Source organism: Hyalella azteca, unplaced genomic scaffold, assembly GCF_000764305.2.
Source record: "Hyalella azteca isolate HAZT.00-mixed unplaced genomic scaffold, Hazt_2.0.2 contig15535, whole genome shotgun sequence".
NCBI classification, from domain to species: domain Eukaryota; kingdom Metazoa; phylum Arthropoda; class Malacostraca; order Amphipoda; family Hyalellidae; genus Hyalella; species Hyalella azteca.
This window is the reverse complement of record NW_025945385.1, coordinates 352,591-373,358: the sequence shown is the minus strand read 5'-3', so window position 1 is coordinate 373,358 and position 20,768 is coordinate 352,591. Positions and strand designations below refer to the sequence as shown.

The 20,768-nt window shown below is 35.8% G+C and overlaps 2 protein-coding genes across 6 annotated transcripts in view; both read left to right on the top strand.

The window, feature by feature from the left end:
* LOC108665423 (serine protease filzig) overlaps positions 1-5,050 on the top strand; it is an 11,567-nt gene extending 6,517 nt beyond the window's left edge. For 3 of the 5 annotated variants that reach the window (XM_047884540.1, XM_047884543.1, XM_047884544.1), the window contains 6 exons: positions 367-541; positions 2,543-2,692; positions 3,190-3,332; positions 3,868-4,022; positions 4,144-4,275; positions 4,415-5,050. In XM_047884540.1, coding sequence (XP_047740496.1) covers positions 367-541; positions 2,543-2,692; positions 3,190-3,332; positions 3,868-4,022; positions 4,144-4,275; positions 4,415-4,513 — 854 coding nt within the window. In that variant the 3' untranslated portion in view covers positions 4,514-5,050. The other 2 variants (XM_047884542.1, XM_047884541.1) reach the window with 2 other exon arrangements.
* A 4,456-nt stretch (positions 5,051-9,506) lies between these two features.
* On the top strand, positions 9,507-20,568 carry LOC108665408 (sensory neuron membrane protein 2). The gene is made up of 13 exons (XM_018152158.1): positions 9,507-9,620; positions 10,749-10,871; positions 11,953-12,113; positions 13,054-13,201; positions 14,322-14,603; positions 15,393-15,607; positions 15,973-16,040; positions 16,504-16,647; positions 16,963-17,081; positions 17,514-17,642; positions 18,210-18,288; positions 18,434-18,498; positions 18,842-20,568. Exons 2-13 carry the CDS (start codon positions 10,761-10,763, stop codon positions 18,854-18,856), a joined length of 1,536 nt encoding a protein of 511 aa, XP_018007647.1. The 5' UTR covers positions 9,507-9,620; positions 10,749-10,760; the 3' UTR covers positions 18,857-20,568.
* The last annotated feature ends 200 nt before the right edge of the window (positions 20,569-20,768 follow it).

Sequence of the window (20,768 nt, the reverse complement as noted above, 5' to 3'; positions counted from 1 at the left end):
GTGCAGGGATATTAATGTAGCCCTAATATCGTGTTGTAGAGTGCACGGGACATTAATGTAGCCCTAATATCGTGTTGTAGAGTGCACGGGACATTAATGTAGCCCTAATATCGTGTTGTAGAGTGTGGGGGGACATTAATGTAACCCTAATATCGTGTTGTAGAGTGTGGGGACATTAATGTAGCCCTAATATCGTGTTGTAGAGTTCAGGGGACATTAATGTAGCCCTAATATCGTGTTGTAGAGTGCAGGGATATTAATGTAACCCTAATATCGTGTTGTAGAGTGTGGGGGGACATTAATGTAACCCTAATATCGTGTTGTAGAGTGTGGGGACATTAATGTAACCCTAATATCGTGTTGCAGAGTGCGGGGTGCAGAAGTTGTCGAGCAACACCATCACTAAGCGCATCATCGGAGGCGATGAAGCTCACTTCGCTGAGTTGCCGTGGCAAGCACACATCAGGATAGCTGGGTACCAGTGTGGCGGCGTGCTTGTCAACCGCTACTACGTCGCTACTGCCGCTCACTGCGTACACAAGTCAGTAACTTGAGTAGTTTAATTTTAATTTAATCGTTGTAGGTAGTAGTTTATTTAAATTCAATAATTGTATGTATTGTTTTAAATATTCAATTGATGTGATATTAATTAATTTGTTTCTGTTATTATTGTTTGTGTTATTTAATTGTTATAATTGTTTTGTTGGCCTAACACCGATTCTTAGCCCCCAGCTGGGATCCTAGCCTCGTATCCTAGCCTCGTATCCTAGCCTCGTATCCTAGCCTCGTATCCTACCCGAGTATCCTAGCCGAGTATCCTAGCCGAGTATCCTAGCCGAGTATCATAGCCGCGTATCATAGCCGCGTATCCTAGCCGCGTATCCTAGCCGAGTATCCTAGCCACGTATCCTAGCCACGTATCCTAGCCGCGTATCGTAGCCGCGTATCCTAGCCCCGTATCCTAACCGAGTATCCTAGCCTCCACACCACACGAGATTGGACACTCGAAGACTCGACTCATCATCTAATTTCCATCTGTTACGGAGCAATTAATTGGGACACAAGGAAAATATAAGGGATAATCAATAATTTGTCATATAAGAAATCTACATTCGTGCAAAGCTTATGTCCTAATGATATGAGAAGGGTTTCGATAAAATTATTTCCTTCCTCTTATCATCTTGATTACAATAACTTAATTAAAAATATCAGGAATACGTTGCTTTTCCTGTCGGACAGCACCTTATCATATAATTCAATTTTTGAATCAATCTTCTTTACTTTGCCGCCTTCTTTCAAAATATTGAAGCTTATAGATCAGTAAACTTCGCTTGATATATAATGAGAATATCGAATGAGATGACAAAGACTGTCTTATTTTAATTATGCCCAAAATATTTCATTGGCCAAAAGCTGAAAATGACTAATTTACACGGCTTGATCGTCAAATCTCGATATGAAGTCCCTCAGAACTAACGATTATTTAGACTAATGCAACATTGATCCTTTATTGCATTAAATTCGACCCATCGAAACTGAATAAAAATTAAAAACTGTACGGGGATGTTCTAAATTTTTAAAATTGTTATTGAATAACAACCCTCATCCTGCCTTGACCTGCCCAGTCGAGTGCAAATGGCGTGTTTATGGACATGATCTTATCGTCATTATCAGGCTCTATCACTATCGTGATTGCACATGCTTTTCTAGCTTGTGTCGTCAGTCATGTGACCTTCATGTTATACTTGTAATGTCCAGATATCAGAAAACTCGATTATTACAATATTCATTACACCAATTGGCTCTGCACGCTCCTTTCTGATAACATTTTAGCTGAAAATTTATTATCTGAAATTTGTTTATGAGGAAAGAAAATCACAAAATTTTTCATGTATTGTCGTCGAGAAGTTAACAGACTGGACGATACTTACACTTCTTTAAACAGATCGCGACTGGACGATACTTCTGAGAATCATAATTATTGGTGATGTAGAGATAGAAAAGCGGTGCGTGGAGTAAAATTAATTTCGATATTAAGACGAAAGAAGTTAGTTGGCGTTTTTATATATCATTTTAGTACATTTTTTTATACTCCGTTGACCTCGGAATACTTCTACACTGAATACTTATACATAGCCCAATGGTGATAGAGTATTCAAGAAGACAACTTATTCGACGTATTTTTATGTTTTCCAGTACTATAGTATTCTGTCGTCAATGAACAACACAATTTCAAGTAACAATTACTATTGCTAATGGCAATTCCAATACCATACACTGATATTTTCAATACCATCAAATTTTTTTTACAATTCCGTCCAATGCTCTTCCCAATACTATTTAATAATATTTCGTATACTAGTCAATAGACCAATAGTACTATTTCTTTTATTATCATATGTTTTTTACAGTGCTGTCCAATGATCTTTCCAATACTAAATAAAAGTATTTCTTATACTATCCCATCCAATTTTCAATAGTATTGCCAATGCACATGTTTGGAAATTTTGATTAATTATCTGTATGGGTTGTGTATCTACAGAGCAAGACTCCGGGACATCACAATTCACTTGGGGGAGTTCGACACGAAGGATACAGGACAGCACTACGAGCCTTACCCCAAGGAATCCTTCGGAGTGGTTGAGAAGAGAACGCATCCTAACTTCAAGTACATGCTCACTCAGCCTGACCGGTGAGTCTCATCGGTTAGGGGTAATTACCCTCTAGATCTGGGGTAATTCGTCAACGATTGGGGCTAATTACCAACTGGGACTTAAGTCAGTCTGTAGCTATATTGATTTAGTATCGATATTGAAAACGTTTTCAATATCGATATGATGAATTTGCTTGGCGTTTTCTTTGCTTTTAAATTCCTTTTAGTCACTAGTTCCACTATCCAAAACTATGAAATTTCGATAGCCAAATTTTTTAGTAAAGCATTTTTAAGTATTATTTCGAAAATGGCACTACGAAAATGTCTGGGGGTTTTTGCTTAAACCCATCATCCTCCCGATCGCCAATGAATGAAATAAAAATATAATTATGATAATCGTAAAAACCTACTACGAACCTCGTTGGCCCGGCAGGTTCGACGTGGCGGTGCTGATGTTTTCTCAACCGCTAAAAATTTGAAATAAAATATATCCCAAAAAGCATAAATATCTTCTACGAACCATATTTCCCCGGCAGGTTCGACGTGGCTGTGCTGAGGTTGTCACGCCGCGCGACCTACCAGCCCAACATTGTGCCCATCTGCCTGCCGCCCCCCGGCGACCACTTCCCAGGGGCCATCGGTATAGTCGCGGGCTGGGGCAAGACGGATAACAGTTATGGTGCGTTTATAGACGTCAAATATTGAGAAACTAATGAAACATTTCTATAAATCTTACGCGCTGACGGACTTGATAAAATATAAGTACCGTACTAATAAGTTATTCATTTTTACATGGCTGTGAGCGATTCACGCACTATCATATGAGTAAAATATGTAAGAAGAATTAGTCAAGCCATTATTTATTTAAAGAAATGCTTTAGTTTCATTTTTCTGTGTTGTTTTTACTTTGCTAGTGGACTGGTATAACTCTGACACTTGCGTATAGGTCAATTGAGCTCTGCCATGCTTGAAGGTTAGTTTCATGTATGTAGAACACAAATTAAACTCATTTTAACTCAGTCATTTCATGCAACGGCAATATACAATTTCGTTCTAGTTTAAGTCTTTGCTAACCCTCATCTGAAGCAAAAATATTCCAGAAACTTGTAAATGTTTCATGCCAAACAATCACGACTTATTGATGGAATAAACATCTAAGCGGTAGCAAGCTACTTAGGACTAACATAACCTGGCTTCAATTTTTATATTTGCAGGTAAAACAGGAACGAACATTCTACGCAAAGTCATGGTACCAATTATCGACAACCAGGAGTGCCTGAGATGGCATCACCTGAAGAACATCGACGTGAAGCTCCACTACGAGATGTTCTGCGCTGGACACGCGCAAGGGAAAATGGATGCTTGCTTGGTGAATAAATAATTCGATTCATATTAAATATAAATGTATTTAAAGTTGTAAATTTCACGTGAAATATGATAGTAGATTGCTTACTAAGGTTCAATTAGTTGTGAATAATAATTTTGCGCAGGGAGACTCGGGCGGACCTCTTGTGGTAAACAACAAAGGCCGATGGACGCTTGCGGGCATAACGTCGGCGGGCTTTGGATGTGCCGTTGACCACCAGCCCGGCATCTACCATAAGGTGGCCATCACTTCCGGCTGGATAGCTGCCAATGTCCGGCCATAAGGTGGCCATCACTTCCGGCTGGATAGCTGCCAATGTCCGGCCATAAGGTGGCCACCACTTTGGGCTGGATAGTCTGCCAATGTCCGGCCATAAGGTGGTAATCACATCCGGGTGGATAGCTGCAACCCTTTTAATTCTGGCTGGATTGTTTCCGATGTCAAACACCGAGATCTTTCGAAATTTTATTAATTTAATAACGGGGACGAATTGAATAACGTGAATCGATTTTCCGATTTTCATCCATTTTTTACTCGTGATCAGAATCAACCGCTTGATTTCAGTATAGGCTCGGTAAATTTTGGCTCGTTCCAACACCAATACCAAAGGAATTTGAAGTATGGTGCAAAATATTGGTCGATGACATCATTAGTTCTTGTGATAAATAGAGATATAATTGTTATAACAAAAAGTAATTTTTGTTAGTTGTCCAGACTCGTTTCCGTGCTTCAAATTTTCATGGAGACGCCATATATATGGCAATGTTCTCGACTCCGTGATAATCGCCTCGTAAGAACCGTATATTTTGGTAGAATTATAATTTTAATTGAATAATGTTTGTATTCTAGCACCTGTAAATAATATTATGACTTAAATGATTATGTCCCTGCAAATGTATTTTAGTATATTCACATTCATGTACGGAATACTGAATAATTTTGAATCTGAACCCCATAACAAATGCGTGAAACTGTATGAATGAAATGTCTTAAGCCTATAAATATAGAGCAATAAAAGTTGTTAAAAAAGAGAAGCAGGTTTTTTTACCATCACAGTTGTTGCATAAGAAGCTTGGAGAGTAAGCTTTGATCTTAAAGTTTCGCCTCGTCCATCCAAATGAGAATTAAGTGTGTCGCATCTCAGACAAATCCGGGATCACTTTTCTTGATTGTCCTTAATTATTAAAGCTTGTTCCAAGTTTAATTTCCGGCGCACAATTTCTTAGAAATTTGAAAAGATAATTGCGTGAAATATGAAAATTCACGAACGAGTTCAAAATTTAAAACTGGTATGCTCCATATTTATCTACAATTTCAAATTATGTCGGGAAAAGGGCTATGGTTGAGAAGGAGCTATCTAAACAACACATGTTAAACGTTCAGCGAATTCAATGAAATCTAATCGTGAAGTGATGGACAATTTTAGGACCCGATTTACATGAAAAGTGACTAATTAACACTGCTTGATCGTTAATCCGTTTACGAGTGTAATTAGAATGAAAGTGATTATCTAATTCCGAAGCACCCGGATCAACAGTCTTTACTCTGCGTAGCCATCAAGTCTAGAATTTAATTAAAATAACATTCAATGAAATTAAACGCTCGTTGAGATGAAATTCTATTAGAAGTTTTCGATAAGAAGCAATAACTGTTATTGTTCTGATTATCTGGGCCAGTGTATGTGTAATTTTGATTTTCCTGCTCTACAAGAGCTTCCTGTAACAATTATGGACCATTTGCTCCAACTACTTTCTATAACGATCAGTTTGTTTAGAACAAAGTGATTTAATAAAATTTATTATTATTATTATTGTTATTACCTTTGTACATCCAACTGGTGTTCAAGCAGCACTTAAAATAAGTAGGAACATTTGGCAAAAAAACATTTTTGATGAAAAATAGCTTGTAGCTTGATGCATTAGTTAATTAGTAATTGCATATAAGAGATTTAAACCTATTTTGGATTTGATATTTTCCCGACATAATTCAGTCCCGACATGCAAAACGATTGAGAATACTATAACAGATCTATATTCCGAAATATGTGCTCCTGATCTTAATCAGTTTTTTTTTAAATAACTCTATACCCTGAATAATTTCTCCGATTGTTTCTCGGTTCACAAAATGTGAAAGGAAATTTTCATGTTGTATGTCGGTATGACAAAGTCATTATGAACATTTGAGCAAATTTGTGACGGATTGATTTTTCTGTTACAAGTTTTGTTGAACCAAGATTGAGTTCTATGCAGCGTCATGTTATGAATCCAGCTTGGATGTTAATCAGGAAATAGTTCTTTGTGTGAAAATCATTTATTTTGTCCATATTTTCCTAGCAGTTACACGTGTAAGATGAATTCTCAAGCAGAAAGAACATTTCGTGGCAATTTTTCATGTATATTCAACCTCTTATTAGATTTTCATTTCCTTAATTGTCCTATGTATTTTGTAAAAAAAATATAAACGATTTTTTCATTTTCTATCCAACATACGATAAGTTTAAATCTTTCAAAGATACTAAGATTTTCCCTCAACTACGGTGTTGAAATGGAAACATTTGAAAAAGTACTTGCCGAATTGTTATTTGCATCTATGTTCTCCAGAATAATATACTTCAGTACTAACTACATCATTTTCAGCATTCACATCTGTTAAATGTTATTAGTATCACAGTTTATGTGTTTTTTCAACCAAATCATTTGTTTACCTGCTTGTCCACTCATCCACATACCAATCGTATTTCTTCTGCAATATTTTTTAACGGCAAACTCGGGACGAAATAACAAGTTCGTTCTGGCGTCACTCAGATACAAGCCTAGTGATGGGTAGGGAAGATTTTCCTTATCATGATAAGGCTCATGTTTTTATCATGTTATTGATCATATCTTCAAAGCTTAGATGCTGAGTGCCAACATAAGTGAAACTCGAATAATGGAATTCCCTTCATTCCTCCATTAAATTATTCCATATTACATTTTTGGAGCCATCGTGCGTTAAAGTCAAAGACCTACACTGCAGGTAAAATCTAGCCGCTGTCTTTACGAAAAATTTCGAAAATCAGTCAAAACTTAAAAATCTGTAAAGATATCTGTAAATCTTGTTTAAGATTTCGGTATCTTCGGAATTCGTTAAGAATTTCAGAAATTTTTTGGTTCGATAATTTCACATAATGTATGACAAGCATGACGTTCTTATATACCTGACATTTTTTTTTGTGTGTGTGTGAAAATCATTTATTTTTCATGGGAAATCATGGGAATATTTGTGTGAAATCATGGGAATATTGACATTTTAACTGCCATTTTTTAAAGACATGCTATTTTATGAATTTTGTAGAATTGTGAGTCATAAAATACTGAGTTATGAGTCATAAACTAATTATCTTATGAAAGGATGATAATAATCCGTTTGTATGAATTTTTTGACTGATATGAGCAACTGTATAATCCAACTAATCTATTAATCAGCGCCAGATTCAATGGAAGTACCGGTTATCAAGTAATCTCACTGCTAATTATAAATAATCAATGGAGTGTCAGTTCTTATCATCAAGAACCATTGAGCCCATAAAGAGAAGGAAGTGATTTTAAGTTTCATAATTAAATATCTCAATTTAATTGACTAAGCTTGAAATATTATCATTTAAAATGAGTTTGCATTGTCTACAATAACTCGCTAATGAAGCAGTTACTAATTTATAATATAAGAATTATTCATCAACATATTTGGCCGAAGATGCTAGCCAGCAAAAGAAAATTAAAATTTGAATGAAAAAAAATCCGAAAAAAACTTAAATAATATATGCTCTCAAATCTCTCATCGATGGAGACAGATATACAAATATAGCTAACTTGTTTTAATCGATATTGCTGAGAAAATAAACATCTTAAGCTTCATTATGATAAGATACCAATCAACATTAGCTGAGTTCTCGAGATAAGCGCCGAGTTTATTAGACAGGAGTTAGTTCTTAGAGTGGAGGCTCTTGGACATACCAGATAACAGCGGCGGCACCAATTGGGCAGCTGAGTCCTGTTCTTCAGTGCTGCTCTGAACGCTGTCATGAACGTGATCTACTTCACACGCCTCTTCTCATGTTTTATTATTATAGTGTATTTATATACATATCCAACTCTATTTATTCATTGGTTACATATTTTATTAACTTAACTTTTTCCAGCATCGAGTTTTGTCTTCTTCAGTCTAATGTTTTGCCCCAAGTTCTCGTGATAAATAATTTTTCTTCCTGATTTCCTGTAGCCAAAATTAAACGCAGATCCGCTACTACAAACCGAGAATTTAAATAATATTTCGGTCAACCGTCAATAGCATTCAAGTTGCGTTGATTCTTTAATTTGAAAATCCAATAAATTGGCTGCCGAAGTGATGCAAAATTATAGGTTCTTAATTTTTTATTTATATTGTTGATTTTTTTACTGTTTATCCAAAGGTCGCTCGACCGAGTATTACCTTATTATAATAAATGTGTACATACGGAGTGAAAATTGTGACGAATAAGCTACTGAGCACTGGTTATTGCAATACCGTCACGAAATCAAATTATTTTATGACACACATACTTTGAACGTAAGTCAAAATCAATCTGTTTCGCATCACAAAAAAAATCCATTTACTCAACAATGCGAAGAAGTAGAAAGTGTCCGAAGCAAACATGATAAGTAGAATTTGTACCTTACTCCTACTGCTTATTTTATAAAAATATTCTTAGTATTCACTCGTGAACTGTGAACTGCAGAGTGCCATCCATTTCTAAAACGAAAATATACTCTGAGAAAAATTAGTGCGCCTTTGTTCGAAAAGCGATGCATTTTTCCCGTATGTGTGTCATCCTGACCCAGTTTATCCCAGCAAAAGGTTGTATCAGTGCTACGGCCCTCCATGCTCAGGGTGTGCGCAAGAACGTCAATCAATATTTGATCACACTGGCCAATTCACTCTATACATTGATTGAATTAATATATTTAAATTGTTGTGCAACAATTTCAGGATAGGGGGTCCGGAAAGCCACTAAAGTATTTCTGTTGAATAATTCATCATAAGTAACAAATCTTGTTACTAGTTTTCAAACCGTCTAATTTCTTCAGAAAGCTGAATTTATAGTTCAACATTGGTGCATATGATGACGCCGAAATGTGAAAAAAAACAAGAATTCTGAAAAAAATTACCAGCTTTAGTAATTTTCCTTATACACTTTGTAGGTTTTCCTAACAAAGATGTAATTTCTTTTTACGCTAATTGCCTGTCATCGACGACAACCCCATATCCATACGAATATAAGTAACTGCATTAGTTGGTAAATGAATTATTAACTGATATATCATGTATACTATATTCTACTATCTGTATAACCTTTCTCATCTTATTAGTATCTCAGTATCTTATTCTATCTGGAAAAATCACATTAATTCTATAAACGAAATTTCTTGTACGTGATCTTGGTGTAAATTTTATCTAAGCTTTATATTTTTCAGCAGGTTTGCATGTAGCCTTTACAATTTAAGTTCATTGGGATATCTTCCTTGAACCAAACATTTTTTTTATTTTTCAGCCTTCAAAAGAATAGTCTCCTTAATTTCATAATCGGTAAGTTCAGTAAGTTTAAAATAAATCCAAAATTTACATTCAAAAGTTCAGTTCATGATTATAAGCTATTCAGATCAAAATCATAAGTTTAAATAGAAGTATTTTTCACTGACTTAACTTCAGGTAACAAGTTGTTCACAGAATTTTATCGTAATTTCGAATTAAAATTCATTTAGCGATACTACAGGCATTGATCTGTGCCTGTGTGAGCTTGGTTATCTCGTCACTATCTTTGTCAAAATTTTTGGTAATTTCCTACATTTTTTAATAGTTAGGTGTAAATTGTAACCATGTATTTTTTACATTAAGGCGAAACATTTATACGTGAAATATTTGGATCTTGATACCTTAGATCTCTATTTTCTCGATATTTAAATTAAATCAATAATCTATTTGGAATATTTCGCTATTTGATTATTCAAGATATCTCGAATTTGCATAAATTGAATGTCAATATCAGTATTAATGAATAGATTAACATAAAGGAATCTTTTAATTAGGAGTAAACGTGGTTTATAGGCTTGCGCTGAGCACGATAACGACATAACGCCTTCATGTGAATGTTATCATTTTTAATAATTTTCGTATTGTCATGATGAATGGAATGTGTGCCTCGTGTAATCTATAGTGCTGTGGATTTACACAACTGGAAACGATGGGATAAGCTAAGACTGAAATATTGGTAAGATAAAATATTTCGGAATTGAAGCAAGCAATTTGAATGTCGCAATACTTAATGGAGTTGCACAGCCGAATTTCTTAAATTTAGCGGCCGTGAAATAAATCACAAAGTTATCATTATTCTAAGTACACTGACTTAATATCATCCACCCTTGATTTCACCAAATAATGAGCATGGCTGCACAGACTGCGTCAGCATTAAGTTCTGATGTTATAAATAATGACCATGGCTGCACAGAACTACCTCAGCATGATTTTCTGATGTTATAAATAATGAGCATGGCTGCACAGACTGCGTCAGCATTAAGTTCTGATGTTATAAATAATGACCATGGCTGCGCAGACTGCGTCAGCATGATGTTCTGATGTTATAAATAATGACCATGGCTGCGCAGACTGCGTCAGCATGATGTTCTGATGTTATAAATAATGACTATGATTGCACAGAGCTACGTCAACATGAAGCCAGGATGGATGAAGTGTCTGCTAATAGGCGGCGGTGTGATGGTGTTGGTGTTCGTCGTCCTCATGGCGTCCATACAAGCCATCTTCGTGGCCACCGTCGAAGGGGTGACTATAAAATAATAGAAAAATTAGTGAAAATTGTTCCGGTGATTATTTTTAAAGTTTCAAAGGTTCAATAATAAACTTAGGTTTTATTATAACAGTAAATATGTTAATATTAGGATAATGTTTCTTGTTAATAAAAGTTCCCCAAACTTCGAAACAATTTAAAGATGAGGGAAAAGTGTTGTGGATTTTGCTAGTTATATTTCAATTGAGATGTCACATTAAGGTCTCTTAATTGCAGCAATATTTTAGTAATTAATAAAATAAAATACCTCTCTATTCATCTAGCTCACGATTTCATATGAAAATCACAAATAAATACGGTAATGGTTAATGTCAAAGTAAAAAAAGCAATTACTGAAATAAGACCGTGACTTCATTCCAGCACTAATATTTTTCAGGCATTGAATATTACAAGTTGATCTACTCATTGGATCAATGGTATTTTATTAAATTAAACATTTCAATTTATTGATGCGTATGAGTACAATATGTATGAGTACAATATTTTGAACATTCTATTGCTAGTTTGTTGTTGACACATAAATGAAAATAATTATTTTAATTAAAAGTTTGGTTGACACGTGTTCTGATCTAAGGTATAACCTGTATAAAGTTATACCTTAAGGTATACCTCATCTAAGGTATAACCTTTATATTTTAAGCAAAAATGCCGATGGTTCATCACGCAAGATGTCGTTTATAATTATGGTTTAATCCCGCTTTTGTATTTAATCCCTTCAACATACTTTACAGACATAGGAAATAAGTTTAAACTTTGAACGGTCGACAAAGCTGCGCACACGTTATAATGAACTTACATGAAGGTTTCTTATTTAATCTCTTTATTAAGCTCGTACTCTATATAATATTTGCATAGCTAACTCATTAACCCTATTACAAAATGTAACAAGGTTACAAAATCAACAAATCAAAGTGTACCTGAATTCTTTTTTTACTTATCTAAATAAAATTGTAAACAATTTCGACATATGAAAGAAAAATTCTCTTAAATTTCGCATGATCAACACAGATTTTCACCGTCATTAAGATATGCTGATAAAATTGTTGATATTTTCAGGAGTTGAAGTTACAGGATGAAAAGCCCATCATGGATGCGTTCACCGCCCCTCCTGTCTCCATCTTCATGAGCTTTTATTTGTTCAACGTGACGAACGCCCGCGACGTGCAGTACTATAACGAGACGCCCATACTCCAAGAGATCGGACCCTACGTATATGAGTGGGGAGACTCATAATTAATTATATATGAGTAGAGTCATACTTAATTATATAACAGTAGACTCATGTTTAATAATATATGATTAGACTCATTCTTAATTATATAACAGTAGACTCATGTTCAATAATATATGAGTAGGCTTATATTTATTTATATGTGAGTAGACTCATTCTTAATTTTATATGAGTAGACTCATCCTTAATTATATGTGAATAGACTCATCTTTAATAATATATGAGAGACGTTGTCGAATCTACGACTCAAATTATCATTAGTTTGGTTTGAATGAACTTTGGTTTGTCTCAGAACCTTCACTCCTCTTTCCACTTATTTCAACTTGTATAGCATTAATTGTCTTCTAATTCATCCGACTCGCCCAGCTATTTATTATGTTGTGTATCCACTACTGCTCTCTTTTTGGCTTCCTTAACCTACTGTTCTTATGGCATCTAGTTTATACGTTTCAAATTACTCATAATTTATATATATTATAACTAACTCCTTAATTCAATTCTCGCAAAATGATCATTTAACTCACCTCACATGCTCATAACTTATCCAGCTCACCTCACTTACTCATAACTCATCCAGCTCACCTCACATACTCATAACTCATCCAGCTCACCTCACATACTCATAACTCATCCAGCTCACCTCACATACTCATAACTCATCCAGCACACCTCAAATACTCATAACTCATCCAGTTCACCTCACATGCTCATAACTCATCCAGCTCACCTCACATGCTCATAACTCATCCAGCTCACCTCATATTCCTCATAACTCATCCAGCTCACCTCATATTCCTCATAACTCATCCAGCTCACCTCACATGCTCATAACTCATCCAGCTCACCTCACATACTCATAACTCATCCAGCTCACCTCATATTCCTCATAACTCCTTCAGCTCACCTCACATTGCACAATTTCCCAGAGAGTTTCGCGAGAAGTTCAGCATGGAGTTCGATGACTCAGGCAACGCCATTAGTTACAAGCAGAAAAAATACTACACATTCAGGGAGGACCTTAGTGGCAAGTGGAAGGAGAGTGATGAAGTGACAACACTCAACGTGGTGATGGTGGTGAGTTGTGATGGTGGTGAGTTGTGATGGTGGTGAGTTGTGATTGTTGTGAATTGTAATGGTGGTGAGTTGTGATGATGATAAGTTGTGACGATTGAAAGTTATGGTTTTGGATTTGTTGTTATGATCCATAATTATGTTGACTTATGATGGCAAAAAGTTGCATTGATAGTGCGTTGTGATGGCTGAAAGTTGTGATGGCTGAGTGTAATTATGCTGGTGAGTCAAGACGATGGTGATTCAAGACAATGATAAGTCAAGAAAACGGTGAGTCAGGAATTTAAAAGTAAAGCAATATAGCCAAAAAGTTCACCATTTCTTATAAGAGAAAACGTTTCGGAGTCCAGCTCCATCGTCAGTTCAAAACCTAGAACACAGGTACAAACAATTAGTAACCTAAAATTCACAACAAAACAATTCACCTAAACTTGAGGACATTAGAACTAAAATCGAAGATAACAGAAATAAAAATGATTTGTACCTGTGTTCTAGGTTTTGAACTGACGATGGAGCTGGACTCCGAAACGTTTTCTCTTATAAGAAATGGTGAACTTTTTGGCTATTTTCTTTACTTTTAAATTCCTGGTGAATTTGCGACTTAGGCAGCCAAGTGATTTTAATACTCATATCCGATCTAAAGACGGTGAGTCAAGATAGTGGTGATTCTTGAGTCGTTTCAGGAGCCAACGGTAACGGTACACGTACAGTTTTCGAAATAAACGAAGAAATGTTACCACCAGCGGCTGCCGAAACTCTCGGGAGATTAAGACGAACTTTTCGTTTACTTTCGAGTGCGCCGTGAAGCCCGAGTATGAAATCACCTATGAAATTTCTAGCTAAAATTTAATGTGTATTGAAATAATTTATTTCACTTCATATCTTAAAATTTTTCACTAACTCTAAAGGTATAGGTTTATACCTCTTTAATAATTTTAAATTGACACATAATACTATGTATCAAGATAAATTAATTAACAACAAACTAGCTCAATGATGATTTAAAAGCATATACGAGATATTTTATGCATATATACACATTAACTACGCATATATAGCCAAATTTAGCATTGGCTTTTCCAAAATATCATTGAATTTGAAAGAACATCCATTTATTTCACAGATGATGGCGGCTCTAGGTTACCACAAGACAGGGATAAACTTGATATGGCCAGAAATTGAACGTACGATGAACGTATTCGAGACGTTCACCGTAGGCGAAGCCTTATTCCAAGGCTGGGACTTGCCGAGCGACTTGAATTTCAACTTCAGCGGCACTGGCATCCCGGGAACAGAGAACATAATCTTTGAAGGCAGCCTGGGTGACATACTACTACAATTGGGTGTGGAAGAGGACCAAATCCCACCTCCCCTTATAGAAAACAAGATCGGATATTTCTCTCTAGTCAGTATTAATTTTTTAATTAATTAATTAAGACTTAATTAAAACTAATTAGGTAATTCTACAATTGGGTGTGGAAGAGGACCAAATCCCACCTCCCCTTTTAGAAAACAAGATCGGATATTTCTCTCTAGTCAGTATTAATTTTGTAATTAATTAAGTAACAATAATTTCATGTTCATATAAAGACAATTAATCTCTCTAGTCAGTATTAATTAATTAAGTAATTAATACTTAATTACAACCAATTATTAAATTAATTTCATGTTCGTATAAAGACAATTAATTTTAGATATGACCTCTTGATTGGTGGCTATTTTATGCCTTGTTTTTCAATCTACATATATTTTTATTCACTTATCAATAGGAAAATACATAAACTATTATATTTTAACCAAAAACAGTTCTATCTCTCACATTAAAATTATACTCATTATAATAACAAAATTTCTCCATTCATAACATCCGATTACTAATACAGCTCACAATTTCAAATTTTTCTAGTCATTTCATCCTATCTAACATTCTTCACCGCTGCCTAAATCACGATTTCTTATACAGCTCACAATTTCAAATTTTTCTCGCATTTCATCCGATCTAACATTCTTCGCCGCTGCCTAAATCACGATTTCTAATACAGCTCACAATTTCAAATTTTTCTTGTCATTTCATCCGATCTCACATTCTTCGCCGCTGCCTAAATCACGATTTCTAATACAGCCCGCAATTTCAAATTTTTCTTGTCATTTCATCCGATCTAACATTCTTCGCCGCTGCCTAAATTTATTTCAGTTGAACGATACGGACGACGGATGGTGGAAAGTATCAACAGGACGTGCAGACATGGACGAGTATCTGTACGTCCGCGAGTACCACAATGATACACAGCTGCACTACTGGAATGATATCTACTGTGACATGATCAATGGTACAGATGGTACTCAGTTCCCACCCTTCCGCATGGACGAAAACTCTGTCGTCAGGATATTCGTACCGCAATTATGCAGGTTAGAGCAGCTTATTAGTTTTAAATCAATGCTTATTAAAAATTGTATGCACTGGATGATGCAGGAGAAATTCGATGGAAATAAGCATTGCTTCCATCTTTATTTAGCGCCTAAAATTAAAATCCATAAGAGTTGTGTAGTTTCGTTCAAGCAGAGTTATGAGAGCTTCATTTTAACAATAATTCATCATCATTAAGCATGTAAAATAGTCCTGCAGCATTGTGTGCTCGAAGTACGGTTGGTACAGCACGGTTTTTTTCGCTACGCTAAGTTAAATTTAAAAAATTAAATTAAACCTGCTGTACGTAACGACTCCCGCCTCACATGTTGCTGTACCTGCTGTACGTAACGACTGTACCTCACAGGTCGCTGTACCTGCTGTACGTAACAACTAATACCTCACAGGTCGCTGTACCTGCTGTACGTAACAACTAATACCTCACAGGTCGCTGTACCTGCTGTACGTAACAACTAATACCTCACAGGTCGCTGTACCTGCTGTACGTAACAACTAATACCTCACAGGTCGCTGTACCTGCTGTACGTAACAACTAATACCTCACAGGTCGCTGTACCTGCTGTACGTAACAACTAATACCTCACAGGTCGCTGTACCTGCTGTACGTAACAACTAATACCTCACAGGTCGCTGTACCTGCTGTACGTAACAACTAATACCTCACAGGTCGCTGTACCTGCTGTACGTAACAACTAATACCTCACAGGTCGCTGTACCTGCTGTACGTAACAACTAATACCTCACAGGTCGCTGTACCTGCTGTACGTAACAACTAATACCTCACAGGTCGCTGTACCTGCTGTACGTAACAACTAATACCTCACAGGTCGCTGTACCTGCTGTACGTAACAACTAATACCTNTGGTCTGGTCCCCAGGTCCCCACTCTTCTCACCTCATGGTCAGGTCCCCAGGTCCCCACTCTTCTCACCTCATGGTCTGGTCCCCAGGTCCCCACTCTTCTCACCTCATGGTCAGGTCCCCAGGTCCCCACTCTTCTCACCTCATGGTCTGGTCCCCAGGTCCCTCTTCTCACCTCATGGCCAGGTCCCCAGATCCCCACTCTTCTCACCTCATGGTCTGGTCCCCATGTCCCTCTTCTCCCCTCATGGTCAGGTGCCACGGTTCTCACATCATAATCAGTTTCCTATTCTCTTCTCGCTACGTCTTCAGGTCCTCACTTTTTTCACAACGCAATCAACGCGCCATTTGATATCACGGCGCACTCAACTTCTTTCGTAACTCTGAAGGTCTTGCATCTTAGCTATATGTGCATCCTATATCGATGTGCATGCTATATCAACGTATACCCTCATATATTGTTGCCAACCCAACAGAAATCCCGATCATCATGTCTACGCCCCACTTCTACCAAGGGAACTACTCTGATGTAGACATGTATGTCGGCCTCGAACCAGAGAAGGAGTTGCACGAAACATACCTCGACCTCGAAACGGTGCGAATTTTTTATGGAAAATTTAGAGGACTATTAAGAAGAGTTACATGTACCAAAGAATAATGTCAACCTCACCTGTGACAGATAGAGTATGTTGACATGACAGTAGCTCTACAGAGGTTTGAGCTTTTTGTGAGAGGCCTACAGAGTTGAAGAAAAATGTATGTGTTCTACTACTTATGCCATTATTTTTATCACAATTTCCACATAATTTGAAATTTCAGAATCATTAATGATTTACATTAATTATGCATTCATTTACGAATAGCGTGAAATGCATTTACCAACCTTATCCGAAAAAAACTGGAACAATTTGCAACAACATTCTTATTCAACTGCTGCTATCGAATGCTAACTTTTCAAATTTGTTTCTTAATTTTAATAGAAAAAATAAATCTAGGAGCTTTTATAACAGTTTAAATCACTTTACAGTCGTTCGGAGTGCCTTTGGCGGCGCACAAAAGGATTCAGATCAACCTGCCACTGCGCAAGTTCGGCAAGCTTCCTTCCTTCCAAAACATCGACAGGGAATACAACTTTCCTGTCTTCTGGGCAGACGAGGTAGAAAATATAACTCAGTACTCACTGCAGTGGGTGACAGAGAGCGCATTTTCTCTTCGACGAAAACGTGAAGTCACGGACGGTCAGACAGAGAGACGGACAGACAGACGGACGGACTTGCCGAGCACAATAGCGCTTTTTTCCATAAATGAGAAAATGCGCTAAAAATACTTCAGCTAAAAATTGAAAATGCAACGTGGGTAATCTAAAATCAAATCTCTTCTGCCCGAGCTCTACTTGTATCCAGAAGTTGCATGCAATATATGCTGAAGTTCGAACATTAATTTGCACAGTTATTATTCATTTTCAACACTCATTTCATTAAGATGCATTTCAGCAGATTTTCTTGCTAAAGAGAGCCTTTGTCTTCCCAATTTTATTGCTGCGAAATATTTTTAAACATATTAAAGATCATGTTTTTCTTGTTCCATTTTTCAATAAACAATGCATAAATGTTAAAAATGCATAAATAATATAATAATGAATAATATAAGTAAATAATATAATAATAATAAATGCATAAATTTTAAATGTGTTGAAGAAAGATAAATGTTTTTTTTTCAACAGTGGGCTGAAGTTAGCAGCGACGACGCCAAGATGATTAAGTTAGGGCTGGACATTCCGATGATTGTCTACATCGTAGCAGGTCAATAATTCAACTGAGATATGAAATTTGATTAGATTGATATTAAAAGTCGCCTTCACATCCATCTGAAAATATTATTCACTAAAGCATCCCAGTGAATAATTCATCTGAGATACTATATACTGGATTAATTCCTTTGTTACAGGCATACTGACGCTCGTTGGCTGCACGATGATGGGCGTGGGTGGTTACAAGCGTTATAAACTCAAGGTGAGTCACTCATAAAGTGAGTCAACGTCACTCATGAGGTGAGTCAACGTCACTCATGATGTGAGTCAACGTCACTCATGAGGCGAGTCAACGTCACTCATGAGGTGAGTCAACGTCACTCATGATGCGAGTCAACGTCACTCATGAGGCGAGTCTACGTCATACAATCATAATGCCGGTTATCTTCACTCATTTAGCGAGTAACATTCCTCAAACTTAGCGTAAAATGACAAGAATTTCTTTCACAAACAATACCGAATTAGTATTATTCAAAACATTACGTGACGCTCTCATTATTTATTTTCCTGTTTTAGAAAATTTCAAGTTTATTTTCCTTTTTCAGAGATCGTCTGTGTAAACAACGAGCGGTGCCTATTCGACATCCAAAGGCGCCTTGCTTCTGTGCATTAAATATCTGAAAAGGAATGGCTTTATTAAATCTTAGATAAAATAAATTTTGTCCTGCCAGTATAGAAGTCCAGAAATTTATTTTTTTATTCCCATTTATTCAACAAACTCAATTCTTTTTCATGTACCGCGCATTCCTCGTAATATTCGGAGCTGAAGCGGCCTTCGAGTTATATCGTTCACAAAACTGTAGTAAATTAATTCTAATTACACAGCAGTAACATTGTATCAAATGCCTTGAAACGTAAAAACCATGACTGTTTGAAGAAGAAGGAAAATCAAAATAAAATATATTGGGTAAATATCAAATACAATCCAAAGTAGGAAAATGTCGACGCTAGCTTAATGTTAACCGTTGTTCAAAGTATCAAAATTAGAAATTCTACCAATGTCATTACAGTCTGTAAATTCATCGAAAAACTTCTTTTAGCTCCAAAAATGTGAATAATTGGCTAGGTATATCAGTGATTATAAAGTCGTAATGGACCTAAGCTGGTGTTTGTTTGTCCTAGGATATAGACAACTATTTAATAATAGACAGTTATTGGAATCATAACATTCACGTGTGCAACAGCATAAATACATCTTGAAATTTCATTAACTAAATAAGCAAACTTCAAGTTTTTGATTCGATTATATTGGTCAATTTAGTTCGTTGTCGTATTTAATAGTTTTAATTACTTAGTTTAGTTGGGGCCATTTTGTATTCATGTCTATCTTCTTTACATTACTCAATGGAATTATCAGATTATAAACAGAACTATTTTAGTGGTAAATCAATATTTCCACTTTAATAGTGATATTATTATAAACTATAACCATGATTTTAAGGGAAGTCTGAGGAGATACTTATAAAAAATTTATTATCTCGAGTACGTCTGGCAGCTTCCATACTGGCAGAAGCGCTGCACTCGTACGATAAGCATGTCAGCGCTCTCGAAATAGGCACTGCATTTCATAAATATTAGCCTATGTCATGCATAGTGAAAATTTAGTCAGGCTTATTAACAGCCAATGGAACGGGAAGGTTGAATTATTAATTGTTGAAATATGTCCATATTCTTATTTTGTTGTTGTAACAACAAATCTTTCGTAATCACAGATCAGGATTTTCCTAAATTTCAAGCCTATAATTTTCCTAACAACAATGATTCATGATTTTATTACCTTTTTTAGCTACATAGATTTATTGACAGTTCTAATCTTTGGTTAAAGCAGTCTTACAACTTGAGCCATGCAATTTCGTTTAATTCTTTTGATTTTATCTCAAGATCCCAAATATTGCTCGTGTTAATGCCAGAATGCAGGGCTAGCAAATACTGTCTGTATTCTAGGACCAATCACCTATTTTCTACCAACAATTAACGTCGCATTATTACATAGAAACTGGTTACGGTTGTCGAATATCAATTATGACATTATATTTTATTTCATAATATAATTCACGGGCATAGAAATTACCCAGGAATCACAAAGAAATTAGAAAATAAAGATATATAGAATAGAATTACCCTGAAATAGAGATTACCAAGAAACTGGTTACGTTTATCATACATCAGATATGACACTATATTTAGGAAGATGAATCACCTGCATAGGTGGCCATGAATCAATTCCAATTCTACAATTCATCTATGAATATTTTGTACTTAGAAAATATAATCGAAGAATATTTGATTACAAAATATTGAATTTCTGGTCATACATTTTGATTGCATAAATAAACAATGAATAATTTTATGTTGTTTTTTTGCGTCAGTTCCTAAAGTGGCCATATTTAGTTTGAGGCCGTAACCTTACTACCAGTATTTTAGTGGCCATATCTGCATAGTATTTACGTCTTTGTTATTCAAATTATGAAC

What these genes read in the sequence shown, in the direction of transcription:
- LOC108665408 (XM_018152158.1), top strand. Translation starts at nt 10,761, where the DNA reads ATGAAGCCAGGATGGATGAAGTGTCTGCTAATAGGCGGCGGTGTGATG. An exon ending in CACTCAACGTGGTGATGGTG is followed by an intron (nt 13,202 to 14,321) that starts GTGAGTTGTGAT and finishes TTTATTTCACAG; the next exon opens with ATGATGGCGGCTCTAGGTTA. An exon ending in CATACCTCGACCTCGAAACG is followed by an intron (nt 17,082 to 17,513) that starts GTGCGAATTTTT and finishes ATCACTTTACAG; the next exon opens with TCGTTCGGAGTGCCTTTGGC.